This window comes from Pinus tabuliformis, chromosome 1_2 (assembly GCF_031772625.1).
Source record: "Pinus tabuliformis cultivar Carrire ecotype Pingquan chromosome 1_2, CPIR1, whole genome shotgun sequence".
In the NCBI taxonomy this organism is placed as follows: domain Eukaryota; kingdom Viridiplantae; phylum Streptophyta; class Pinopsida; order Pinales; family Pinaceae; genus Pinus; species Pinus tabuliformis.
The window spans coordinates 599,057,167-599,070,599 of NC_142298.1; the positions used below are offsets into that span (position 1 = coordinate 599,057,167).

Below are 13,433 nucleotides of genomic sequence, written 5' to 3' on the forward strand. Positions count from 1 at the left end.
AAATACAAGAACACAATCAATTAATAAGGAGTTCACCCTATACTCAAGGGCTACATCTTTGGTCCAGCTTTTAGTGGTGGCCTTCTTTTATTGTGTCTTTAAAGCAAAGAATTACAATGAGGAGCTCGATCTGAGTCCCCTGAAACAGAATTGATTGGCAGGGTGGTTCTTGGATTCCACAAGCCACTAGAGTGCACAGACTCTTTTCCTTACCAGCTCTTGACCTCTCTGGTCTTTGATGGGAGGAGCCCAATGTGGTGCTCGGTTCCCCAACAGATCCTCTCAGGGATGGCTCGATGCTGCCTTACGCTGCAGGTCAGCTTAGCTCTCTGTCTTTTCTGCTCTTTGCTTCACTGTCTCTTCATTCTTTGTCTTCATCTTCCTCTTTCTCCGATTCTCCCTCTCGGTGTCCTCTCTGGGGTCCTGTTTTCTATGTGTTCATGGCTGAAATCCACTCTATCTCATGACTTCTTGTTTCCCCTTCTGTCCTCCCATTGGGTCGCCTGCTGCTGCTCGCTTGGAGTTCCCTATCTCTGTGTCTTCATCAACGGCTCACAAGGAGTGGCACTTGTCCTCCTATGAACTGCGCCAACTTTTCCTCATCGGTTTGGTTCTTTGGTTACATCAGGAAATGAGTTGCCCGCCACCTCAGTGGTCAAATCGGACCTCAAATCCTTATACATCACGGCTCAATCCCCTATCAAATCTAGTCCTTTTATCGGCCACGATCTCAGCCATTAGATCTGGAGCCCCCAGATCCAACGCCATTCGCTCATTTCGTGCGGTCGACTTGCTCTACCATTAGCGCGCGATGAGCGACAGTTTTCTCTCTCCTCCACCTGCCATGCGTCGGGCGCTGAGTTGAATCACTCATTTTTCTTCAAATCCACTTACTGCCCAAGGTTTCCCCTGATAAATACCGTCAGTTTTGGAGTGCGGGTCCTGCCTTTAGCCTTTAGTTCTTTTTCCCACAATTTTCCTGGCTTCCATGTGACAGAGTGCTCAGGGCCTCTCCTTCTCAAAGGGTTTTGCCCCATCATAAACTGCCTCCTTTTCCGGGCTTCCTAGGTGCTAATTTCACCTCCTGCGCGGTCTCCATGGGCCTCGGTCAGCGCGCTTTGACTGACATCCTCGTCGTTCCTTGCTTGCTACCAACTGCCACTATTCAAAGGTCTTCCTGATCACTCTGTGCTTTTGAATTCAAAGTTTTATCCTGATTTGATACAGTCATGGTGCTTTGATTATTCTTCATGGATCCAATTCGGATCATGACCTTCCCACTGAAAAGGCTTTTGGACCACCAAAAGTTGGTTTTCAAGCATCGACTAAGTGAGGGTACAACTATCTCACTTGTCTAATCACTATCCACTTTTCACTGCTTGGATTTGAACCTTTGAGCCCAATTCTGAGGTACTCAACATCTCCTTTGCGCGTCATCCTCACCTTCCTATTCGAAATTGTGTCTTCGTGCAATTCATTAAGATATTCATGCAATAGGTCATCAATAAAAGGCAATTGACTTTGCTCTTCGGGATCCTCAATTAGTGAGGGTTCAAATAATCTCATGAAATCTACATTTACGACTAAGTAGATGTGCATGTAAGCTGGTAGATCAAGGCAAAAAGCATTCTCACCAATCTTCTCAAGTATCCTAAAAGGTCCATGCCTGATAGGCTTTAGCTTCTTACCTTCACCTTGCATCCTGTCCTTGCTGATATACAGCCAGACTTGGTCACCAAGTTGAAAACTATGCTCCATCCAATGCTTGTCATGCCTAGCCTTGTATTTGGCTTGGCTCTTTTCTAGCTGTTCCTGTACTGCCTGGTGGATCTCCTGGATTTGTTCAATGAACCTAGCTGCATTGTCCACATCACTGTGTCCATCAACTATGGTATCTTTACCAAAGACAAAATCCAAAGGAGACCTTGGTGTGAAACCAAAACAGGTCCCAAAAGGAGATCTCTGTTTCGAAGAGTATTTTGCTATGTTGTAAGCATGTTGTACATAACACAAATGTTCATCCCAGAGCTTAGGATGTTTGCTGCAGTATCCTCTAAGTAACTCGATCATTGTCCTGTTAACCACTTCTGTTTGGCCATTAGTTTGTGGATGAAAAGCTGTGCTTTTCTTCAGTTTGGTGTCCATCAGTTCCCACAGACTTGACCAAAAATTCCCCACAAATCGGGTGTCTTGATCAGATACAATGGAAGTGGGTAATCCAAAATGAACCCATACATGTTCAAAGAACAATTTTTCAGTTTGTTCAGCTGTAATATGTTTATTACAAGGTATCAAAATACACATTTCGCTGAACCTATCCACAACAACATATAGATAATCATGACCTTTCCTAGATTTAGGTAGTCCTCCAACAAAATCCATGGAAACAGTTTCCCAAGGGTGAGAAGGAACTGGTAATGGAGTGTACAAGCCTAGTTTTCTATTGTTGGGCTTGCTTTTAGCACACATAGTACACCCTCTTACATATCTAGAAATTGTCTCATTCATTTTTGGCCAATAACAAAATCTTTGCAGTTGTGCAACTGTTTTACTTACCCCAAAGTGACCTGATATCAGAGAAGTGTGTGCTTCTCTAATTATATTTACTCTTTCAGTTTGTGGAATGCATAGTTTCCCACAATGGTATAAGAGTTAGTCCTTTACATGATAGTCCAATTCTTCTACTCTTTTGCCTTGACTTAAAGTTGCCTATACATCTTTAAAGTCTATATCTTGAACATATTGTTCAATGTAACTCTCATGTAACACAAAATTATGCTTAAGTATAGTAGATGCACTTATAAAGGTTCTAGATAACATGTCTGCAACTTTATTATGTATGCCCTTTTTATATCTAATGACTAAATGAAACTGTTGTAGAAACCCCATCCATCTGTAGTGTCTTGATTGATGCAACTTAGTTTGGGAGTGTACATATTGAAGTGGTTGATGATCAGTATGTATTACTGTCTCTTTTACCATTAAGTAATGTTTCCACTTTTTCACACTCTGAACTAATGCATACAATTCTTTATCATATGTAGGATCGTTAACTACGACAGGATTAAAAGTCTCAAAATGATAACATATGGGTTTACCATGCTGTGTCAACACTGCTCCCATGGCATAGCCACTGGCATCTGTTTGGATATCAAATGGTCTTTGCAAATTAGGCAGTGCTAGTATAGGTGTTGTACTAATCTTTTCTTTCAGGGTGTCAAAGGCTTTCTGATGTTTGCCTCCCCACTGAAACACCTTGTTCAATCCTGTCAAAGCATGTAAGGGAGCTGCAATTGAGGAAAAGTTAGAAATGAACTTCCTCCAATACTGTGCTGCCCTTAAGAAGCTTCTCACTTCTGTAGCAGACTTGGGTTTAGGCCAGTTTACAATGACTGCCACTTTAGAGGGATCTATTTTCAATTCACCACCCCCTACTATATGACCCAAATAATTTAGAGATGTTTTGCCAAATTCACATTTTGAGAGTTTAACATAAAGTTTTTCTCTTTTCAAAACATCTAAAAATCAGAATGTCATCCAGATACACAATAACAAAATAATCAAGAAAAGGTCTGAGTACATCATTCATTAATCTCATGAAAGTAGCAGGAGCATTAGTTAAGCCAAAAGGCATAACCAACCACTCATACAATCCCTAATTTGTTTCGAAAGCAATCTTCCATGCATCTTGTTCCACAACCCTGACCTGATGGTATCCACTGTGCAAGTCTAACTTGGTGAAATAAACACCTTCTTTCAATTGATCGAAAATATCATCTATGCAAGGAAGGGGATAAAGATTTTTTATTGTTATCTTATTCAGTGCTCAGTAGTCAATGCACATTCTCCACAAGCCATCTTTCTTTCTCACCAAAACAATTGGTGACCCACATGGTAATGTTCTAGGTCTAAATCCCTTCTCGAGCAACTCCTACACCTGCTTCTTGATTTCAACATTCTCTAAAGCAGACAACCTATGCATTCCAATGTTAGGCAATGGAGCATCTTGCTGCAAAATAATATTATGTACTATTTCCTTTTTGGGTGGAAGACCTTTAGGTTCTTGAAACAAGATATCATACTCTCAAACAACCTTTTCTAAATCAACTTGTTGTTCAACATTACATCCTTCAAATACATTGGTTTTATCAAGTTTCTTTTCCTTTAAAACCATCGGTAAGAATTGTTTACATGAATTTATCATTCTTTTCATCTACCCTGAGTTTATGAGAGTATAATTATTCTTGAGCTTATGAGCTCTTACAAAGTATTCGATTCCATCTTTAACAAGTAGATACTTGTTCTCAGCTCTATAGAAAATAGCTTTTCTGTCATACAAGTAAGGACTTCCTAAAACAATTCCACATATATCCAAAGGAATTATGCCTAACTCAACCTCATCTACAAATGTTGACCTAAAAGAAACTTGAGCTTGCATTGTCTAGTCACTTGTAGTTGTGCTTTATCATTCAACCATCCTAATGGGTATGGTTTCTTGTGAGGTGTAGTTACTAATCCCAATTTCTTTACAATTGCTTCAGAAATTAAATTTACTTGTGAGCCACTATCAAATAAATTATCAATCTTTTGATGTTTGGAAATAACCCGAATATGGAAAAGCTCATGTATTTTTCTCTCATTTTCTTCATCAGTAATAGATTGTGCAGAAGTACTAGTAGATACTCCAGAATTCTTACCTTTTATACCTGTAGCTGCAATAGTTGTTTCATCTCCTGAGTCTGACCCCAAATCTTTCTGAATAGATGCAACAATCTTCTTCTTCTTTCTCTCGAACTTCTTAGGTCTCAGCTCTGGATGCAGAATCCGACAGTGCTCATCATCATGCCCATCCTTTTTACAGTGAGTGCACAAAGCTTTTCTCTTCTGTGCAGTATTAGCCTTCCTTTCTTTCCATTCCTGCTTTCTTTTCTCCTTATTCTTGCTTTTAATGGGTTGGGATGGTCCCCCAACTTCTGGATTTCCACTCTTTCCTCTAACTTCTAGATGAGTAGCTTGTACAGATACCTCATCTATACTAGTGGGATAAAACATGAGGATGGTATGCCTCATGTAGTTGTGTAGACCATTAATTTACTTCAACAGTGTCTCTGGTGAGTCTAATGAGATTCCTAGAATCAATGCTCTCTTTCTAAATTCTCTAGTGTACCCTTGCACACTTTGCCCTTTCAACTGCCGAAGAGTTTGCCAACTCATCATGGCTTTTTGCATGTAGGCCAATGGATAGAACTGCTTTTTGATTTCAGAAACAAATTCACTCCAGATAGAGACAGTCCTATCATGTCTTTTCATATTAGATTAGGTCCCGCCTTCCCACCAAACCAAGGCAGTGCTTCCAAGGCGTAGGCTTGCCAGTTGAATCTTGTAGTTGTCTGAATCAATACTCTGCACTCTGCAATAAACATCAATTTGTCTAATCCAATTGTCCAACTTTTCTGCATTCAACTCTCCATCATATATAGGTAAATCAAATTTAACATCTAGTTTGATCAAAGATGCTTTCTTTTTGTGTTCAGGGCTATTAGGAGGTGTGTGAAAGATTTCCTCCTTCCCTTTTCCTTTTGAGTGGTCATGGACGTGAGACTCATCTTCTCCTTTGTCTTGCTTGAAGCCTGATGAATCTTCCTCCTTATGCTTTCTAAAGTCCCTATACATTTCTTCTACCATGGAATTTATGGCTAGGAAACTATCTATGAATTCAGGGTCTAGCCCTATAGAACCTTCTTCTGACATTGTCTTCTGAGGATAGACTCTCCCAATTTCAGGATTAGTTTCAACCAACTCTCCTTCTCCTAACTTGAGCTTTGATCTAGTTAGCATTCAACAACTAAACCAACACAAGCTTGTCTAACCTTTACAGCCTAAAGCTCTGATACCACTTGATCTGAAAATCACCTTTAAGTGACCTCAGTTAATTAATTAATGAATGAAGGTATTACAGACTCATGTGCTGGTGTGTGTGTCTATGTCATTTTAGGCAATGGATCGATTAGATTATGAAATACATAGACACTGGAAATAGAAAACAACAGAGAAACACAATAAGCAAATACAAGATCACAATCAATTAATAAGGATTTCACCCTATCCTCCAGGGCTACGTCTCCAGTCCAACTTTCAGTGGTAGCCTTCTTTTATTATGTCTTTAAAGTAGAGAATTACAATCAGGAGCTCAATCTGAGTCTCCTGAAACAAAATTGCTTAGCAGGGTGGTTCGTGGATTCCCCAAGCTACTAGAGTGCACAAACTCTTTTCCTTACCAGCTCTTGACCTCTCTAGTCTTTGATGGGAGGAGCCCAATGTGGTGCTCAGTTCCCCGATAGATCCTCTTAGGGATGGCTCAATGCTGCCTTACACTGCAGGTCAGCTTGGCTCTCTGTCTTTTCTGGTCTTTGCTTCACTGTCTCTTCGTTCTCTATCTTCGTTTTCCTCTTTCTTTGATTCTTCCTCTCAGTGTCCTCTCTGGTGTCTTATTTTCTATGTGTTCATGGCTTAAAGCCACTCTGGCTCATGACTGCTCATTTCCCCTTCCGTCCCCCCATCGGGTCGTTTGTTGCTGCTCGCTTAGAGTGCCCTATCTCTATGTCGTCATCAATGACTCACAAGGAGTCGCCACTTATCCTCCTACGAACTGCGCTAGCTTTTCCTCGTCGGTTTGGTTCTTTGGTTACGTCGAGAAATGACTCGCCCGCCACCTCAGTGTCAAATCAGACCTCAAATCCTCATACATCGCAGCTCAATCCCCTGTCAAATTTGGTTCTTTCATCAGGTGCGATCTCATTTGTTAGATTTGGAGCCCCCAGATCCGATGCCATTCGCTCATTTCGCGTGGTTGACTTGCTTGACCGTTAGTGCGTGATAAGCGGCGGTTTTCTCTCTCCTCCGTCTACCATGTGTCGAGCGCTGAGTGGAATCGCTCGTTTTTCTCCAAATCCGCTTACTGCCCAAGGGTGCCCCTGATAAATACCGTCGGTTTTGGAGCACGAGTCTCGCCTTTAGCCTTTAGTGATTTTTCCCACATTTTTCCCGACTTCCATGTGACGGAGCGCTTAGGGCCTCTCCTTCTCGAGGGGTTTTGCCTAGCGATCGCGCATCAGAAACTGCCTCATTTTCCCGATCCGGACTTCCTAGGTGCTAGTTTCGCCTCCTGCGCAGTCTCCATGGGCCTCGGTCAGCGTGCTTTAACCGAGGTCCTCGTCGTTTCTCGCTGGCTGCCAACTGCCACTGTTCAGAGGTCTTCCTGATCGCTTTGTGCTTTTGAATTCGAAATTTTACCCTAATTTGATACAGTCATGGTGCTTTGATTATTCTTCATGGATCCCATTCAGATCATCAAGATTAATATCAAGATTAACCATTCCATATAAATATGCACATGGAGGAAGAATGACGATGCTCTCGATCGAATTCTCATTTATATTTTTTTATACATTAACCACAACCAAATTAAAAACATATTATCATGCAAAAAAAATTGAACAATTTTAAATTATACACCTTCAATAACTTAAAATTATAATTTTCTTAATTTTTAACAAAATTCTTAAAAAAAATCACCAAACTACTATGCTACCACTTTTGGATTTTTCTCAAAATTGATAAATGTTTCAATATAATGTTATGATTTACTCTTATTTTTTCTCTTGTGAGTGAATATAACCTATTTACATATTCTTATGAAATAGTGTTATAAGAATTCATTTAGATGGATGAATAAAGATCAAATCTAATTTTATAACAAAAGTAAATAACATTTTTGTTAATTTAAATTAAGAATATTCGTATCCATGAAGTTTTGAATAGAGAGTAATTGGGTGCTCTGTTAAGACACTCCTTGATGTGAAGTCATTAATTCAATTCCCCACCTCAATTAGAGTAATATATTAAACATGATGAAAATCTAATTCAACCAAACTTTAAAAAAAAAAAAAAAAAAAATTAAAAATATTCTTAAACAAATAAATTAAACCACTTAAAACCTATCAAAATTATAATGGATTTTTTTCCAATATTAATGGATTAATATAACGTTAAAAGAGAGCATAACCTATCAAAATTATAATTGTTTTTTTCCCAAAATTAATGTATTAATATAACGTTAAAAGAGAGCATATTCCATAGTTTGATAGGACTTAATACACATGATACGGTCGAGCATAATACCATATCAATGAATTAATTTAACGATAAGAGAAAGCATATTCCATAATTTGATAGCACTTAATACACATGCGAGGGTCGATTTTACACTAAGTCGGTGAATGGTCAATCACATGGCTACAAGAGTTATTTTATTATTACGCCACTCAAACGAAAATCACGTGACCATATGTTAATTTCTATGGTTTCAAGCTTCATATTAATTTCAACGAGGTGACAACATTCGCATCAAATATAAAATATATATAATTGCGTAATTCATACATATTTGTTCAGAACGAAAAGATAAATGGAGGATGAAAATTTTATTACAATGTTTAGCATAAGTGTTAAGTAAGAAACTTTCAATGCTGGGATAACACAAAATTTCTATTTAACACTATCATCCCTTGTTTTCTTTTGGGATGTGCTGTCATCCTTTTTATTTTCACTGTGAAAGTTGTGATACAAGTTACTATGGTTAGGGGTGTGAAGTTATTTAGATAATTTTGAAGAAACACTAAATCAAAAATAATTTTATAATTTTAATTTTAATATTAAAAGTAATATATTTTATTATATTCTTTTATAGGAGAGTTTTTTCACGGTTATGGTTATGTATTTAATGTATAAGGATAAAATAAACAATATGAATGATAAGAATTTCTCAAAAAAAATCAACTCTAACCATAGACACTGGTGGCTCAAATGAGGATGACATCAAGATGTTAAGTTTAAGCTAAATCACTATAAAATACAGGAAGATGTTATCGTGCAAGATACCCAAAATATAAAATATATTATTACATCAAAATTTGAAGAAAAATTGTGATGACATAGAGTTAAAAAATAAAAGGAAGCTTTGAGGACGGGCGAAGGTTAGAGGCGTCGGGACAGGGGATGCCATGGACACAGCGCCATTGCCTGCCAGCAGCGGTCTTCCACTACAAACATCCAATAAGCTTCCAGTCATTGTCATGAACATAGTGCCATAGCCTGCCAGTTGCGGTCTTCCTCTACATTTATCCAATAAGCGTTTGTCTTTTACTGCTACAGTCTTCACCCTATCAGAGAAGGCTAACAGCTCGGGTGCATGGCTACCTTTTTCTCGTGCCGGACATGCTACATGGGATCTGCTCACTGAGACCAGGCCATGCTGGCACTCCCCCGGTTCACTCTTCATACACTGCCTAGATCTTGTTTCTTTGTTTTTCTCTTTGTGCTCGCTAGATTTTGTGTTATATCATGCTGAAAGGGATTTTAAATAAGACTAAGGCATCAATATTTTTATACAGTCCATGCTCTGATATAAGATGTCGTATAGGAAGATGGTGGTGTGTCTTTCACATATACTGTTGTTGTATTGATTGCCACCATGAACCAGTTGCATAGTCAGAGGAACTCTCCTGGTCTTTTGCCTGGTTTCGACTCCCCTGGACTCTAGAGGCATTCATTGGAATTTCTCATCGGTTATTGGCCGGTTTCCTCAATTCAAATCTTTTTCTGGCGTCTGCGCAGTTTCATTAATATGATGGTTGTCTAATGCTCCTCTGTCATTTCGCATTGTCAATTGGCGGTGGAGTTCTGGTCTATCTCTGCCTTGCAAATTAAATTCTGCACGACACTAGAGGGTAACCATCAGTATTCAACAGTCCTTCCAGCTTCCTTTTTTGATGGTTTCTGTATCACTCTGCTGGTATCATTAAGTTCCATATCTAGTCCTCCTGACAATATCCAAGGATACCCACTCTTCTGTACTTTTCCTAGTTCTTTTCTCTCTAGGGATCCCATCATCCAGGCTCCATTTGCGATCTGTCCTCATTATGAATATCTTCTCACTCATCCACGTACAGTCCTTCATCCTCAGATCTTCTTGAACATTCTATCTGCACAGAATGTCAGTTGACAGTGACTCACCGTCCACAAAGGCCCTCTTCAGAGCTGCCATAGAGGCGGAAAAGGCACGTGAAGCTACCATCCAAGACACCACCTGGCATGCCACGGTGGAAGAGATGCTTCCGTCTTCCTCACAGGCTTTCTCTTTCCCTGATTTGAATAATAAAGATATGGACCCCTCCAAATTTAGCAGTGATCGGGACAAGGTTGAGCGACCTAGAAAAACCTGGCATCCGGTTAAAACTATCCCCCCTCCAAAGGTGGTCTCTGTCTCCAGTAATACTTTGGTGGACCGCATCGACAGCCTACAAAAGCTAGCTCTCGTCGGTAAATGGCATTTTCCAGAAATGTCAGAGGATGAAATGAGATCTTGGCTGTCATCGAGGTGGACTTCATTGATTGGATACTCTCCAGTCATTTTGAGGCTTATGAAAGACTGGTTTTCATTCCATTTTCTAAACCCTGAGGATCTTGAAATAATTCTTAATAAGCCTTGGGTATTTGGCAGGAGTTTTTTGTCACTGTCCTGTTGGTTCGTGGGCTTCGACCCTCTTAAGAACACACCATCGAACTCCATGATTTCGGTCAAGCTCCCTAATCTGCCACTAGAGCTATGGTCTGTGGAAACCCTCATGGAGATCGGCAATGCTGTTGGCAAATTCATTTACGTCGATCCTTGGGTCAGAGGGGAAAAAGACAAGAGGATTGCCTGGATATTGATTGAGAAGCCTTTCAAAGGTGGCTACCCGGATCATTTAGCGATAACATGGGAAGGGTCTTCAATCTGTCAAAGACTCGATTTCTGGGGCATACCCTTTCGCTGTTCTCAATGCCACCGAACTGGTCACCTTATCAAAAACTACAGCCATAGGCTTAACCGTAAGTCTAAGCGTCGTCCTCCATATAGAGGCAGAATAATTGGTGCAGACTCTATATCTGAAGATACAGCTATCCATGCTCCTCCAAAGGAAAAAGTTTCTTCATCTCCACAGCTCTATTCACAGGAGCGGCCGAACTCGCCCTTGCCGGACCTTCGTTGCCCTTACATCCCCGAGCCCCCAGTGGATAGCCCGGTGCCGTCTCCTTCTCCCATGAACAAGGGCGAATTTGTGGTGGGCTCTCATCCGATTGTTCTTAGCTCGTCGACGCTCTCTCCGGAGTCACCCTCTGCAGTCATATCCAAAGGAAAGCAGCCAATACCCTCCCCACCGACTAATTTATCCCACTCTGATTCTCAGGCCAATAAATATGACAGTGATATCGACATCCTTCTACAGAAGAACCCTCCCGTTCTGGAACCTTTAACCATCCACAAGCCTTCTTTTCCATCCATCAGTCCCAATTCTGCAAAAAACATTACTGTCCGGAAAAAGCACAAAGGTGGGAGCCGTCACTTCAGAGGTCGAACCATTGCTTCCGACTATGTCATTACTAATCTATCCCTTGTCGAGGTTCCAGTCACAGTCTCTCCTGACCCCCAGCCGCTTAGAGCAAGTATCGCTGGACAATCTTCTAAATGACGTTCCTGAACTCACTAAACATCAGGGGATTGGGCGCCCTCCCCAAATTTTTGGCGCTGAAGGAGATTTTTGCAGCAGCTCATTCTCATATCATTTTCATTCAGGAAACAATGCATTCTAGCAAAGTATCCCTCGCTTTTTTTCGCAGGATGTTTCCGTCCTGGCACATGGTGGCATCCGATGCTAAAGGTTTGTCGGGTGGTCTGGCTGTGATGTGGGATCCGTCTTGGGTCGAAGCTAAAGCTTTCAAGTGCTGTGCAGGAATATTAATCACAGCTCATATCAGAGGACACTCAAAGCTCCTTAACATCTTGAACATTTACGCGCCATCCAGAAATCAATCCTCTTTCTGGGATGCGTTGTTTGCCTCCGATATTCTAGATATCCAATCGTTGCTGATAGCAGGGGACCTCAATGCCACTCTAAATTCAAACGAATGCTGGGGCAATTGCAGAAAGAACGATCCCATAGCTGACAGGCTCTGCTCAGAATTCTTGCACAGGAATCTGGTTGATGTTGTCCCCCGAAAACTGTCTCCTACCTGGGACAACATCAGATCTGGATCAGCCTTTATTTCTAAGCGACTTGATCGCTTCATTATAAACGCTAGAGTCATTGCGGATTGGGATATGCCAATAGCCAGAACGGGCATGGAACACACATCTGATCATCGTCCCATATTTCTTGAATGGCAGGATTCTCATTATACGCTGGGCTATTCGTTCAAGTTCAACAGGATCTATCTCACTGACAAATCTTTCAATGAGTCCATTACAAAAAAATGGCAGGAATTAAATCAGTCTCAGACGATTTTTCTTTCCTCTTTTCGTGAAAAGATCCAAGCATTGAGGGAGGTGGCAAAGGACTGGTCCATCAGACAAAAGAAAAAGGACAAACAGGATCTGCTGGACATTAAAAAGGAATTAAGTATCTTCTCTCAATCTATTAATTTCGACAGCCTGTCATTTGAACAAAAAATCAAGTTTCGATCTTTGGAAAAAAGGAAACAGGAGATTCTGCAAAAGGAAGAGTCAACCTGGCGACTCAAAAGTTGCGCTCTCTGGCTTAAAGAAGGCGACCGAAATACAAAATTCTTCCATCATTTCGCAAATTCTAGCAGATGCAAAAAAGCCATGTGGAGGATCGAAGATGGAAATGGGGGCTATTTCTTTTCTCAGCAGGACATATCGATGGAAGCTGCAAGTTTTTTTCAAAGACAATATCAGTGGCGGACGAGTGACATATCTGATGTCTTTTGGGTGGTTGAACAAGTGCCGGTCATGTTTGATGAAGACGCGAATTCGGAGTTTTTCAAGCCATTTTCAGAAGATGAACTTCTGAAAGCCATCAAGAAGTTTAAAAAGGACAAATTTCCTGGGCCAGATGGCTGGTGTTAGCTACCTATACCAATAGGTTTCATTTTTCATGATTGTCATGGGAAGTGCCAATATGATCTACTTTGGGGATGCAAAGATCTCATATTCTGATGGAAGACACACATTTGCATTTGGTTGATGCTGCCCTATCTCCCAATGGGTGATCCAACAGCTTAAGCTGGGTCAGGCCATGTTTCAATTTTTTGTTACAGATTAGGGAAAGAAGTCTGTCCAAACAGTTCAATTTTGGCAGACAAAGTAGTTAGGTAGAGAAAGAAGGTTCCCAACTGTCTAATCTAGGGCCTTGGAAGCAATAAGGATAGCCTTAGATATAAAATCAAAAGAAAAGCCAAAGCAAAAGAAAAGGCACCTAGGGGTTTGCAAGTCCAAGTGCACCCTCCTTGAAGTAACAAAAGTTGCTAGGAAATAGGCAGGGTAGGCAGTGGAATGTTGCAGAAAGCTAAATCCAAGTGCATCACTTGGA

The 13,433-nt window shown here is 40.6% G+C and overlaps 1 protein-coding gene across 1 annotated transcript; it reads left to right on the forward strand.

Annotated features, from left to right (window-relative positions):
• Positions 1-11,569: 11,569 nt before the first annotated feature.
• LOC149207065 (uncharacterized) lies at positions 11,570-12,970 on the forward strand. Its single transcript, XM_089397913.1, has one exon. The coding sequence runs from the start codon at positions 11,570-11,572 to the stop codon at positions 12,968-12,970; it is 1,401 nt and encodes a 466-aa protein (XP_089254039.1).
• Positions 12,971-13,433: the final 463 nt, after the last annotated feature.

Bases quoted from the DNA above. Each gene is read 5' to 3' on its own strand.
- LOC149207065 (XM_089397913.1), top strand. From the start codon at position 11,570: ATGACGTTCCTGAACTCACTAAACATCAGGGGATTGGGCGCCCTCCCC.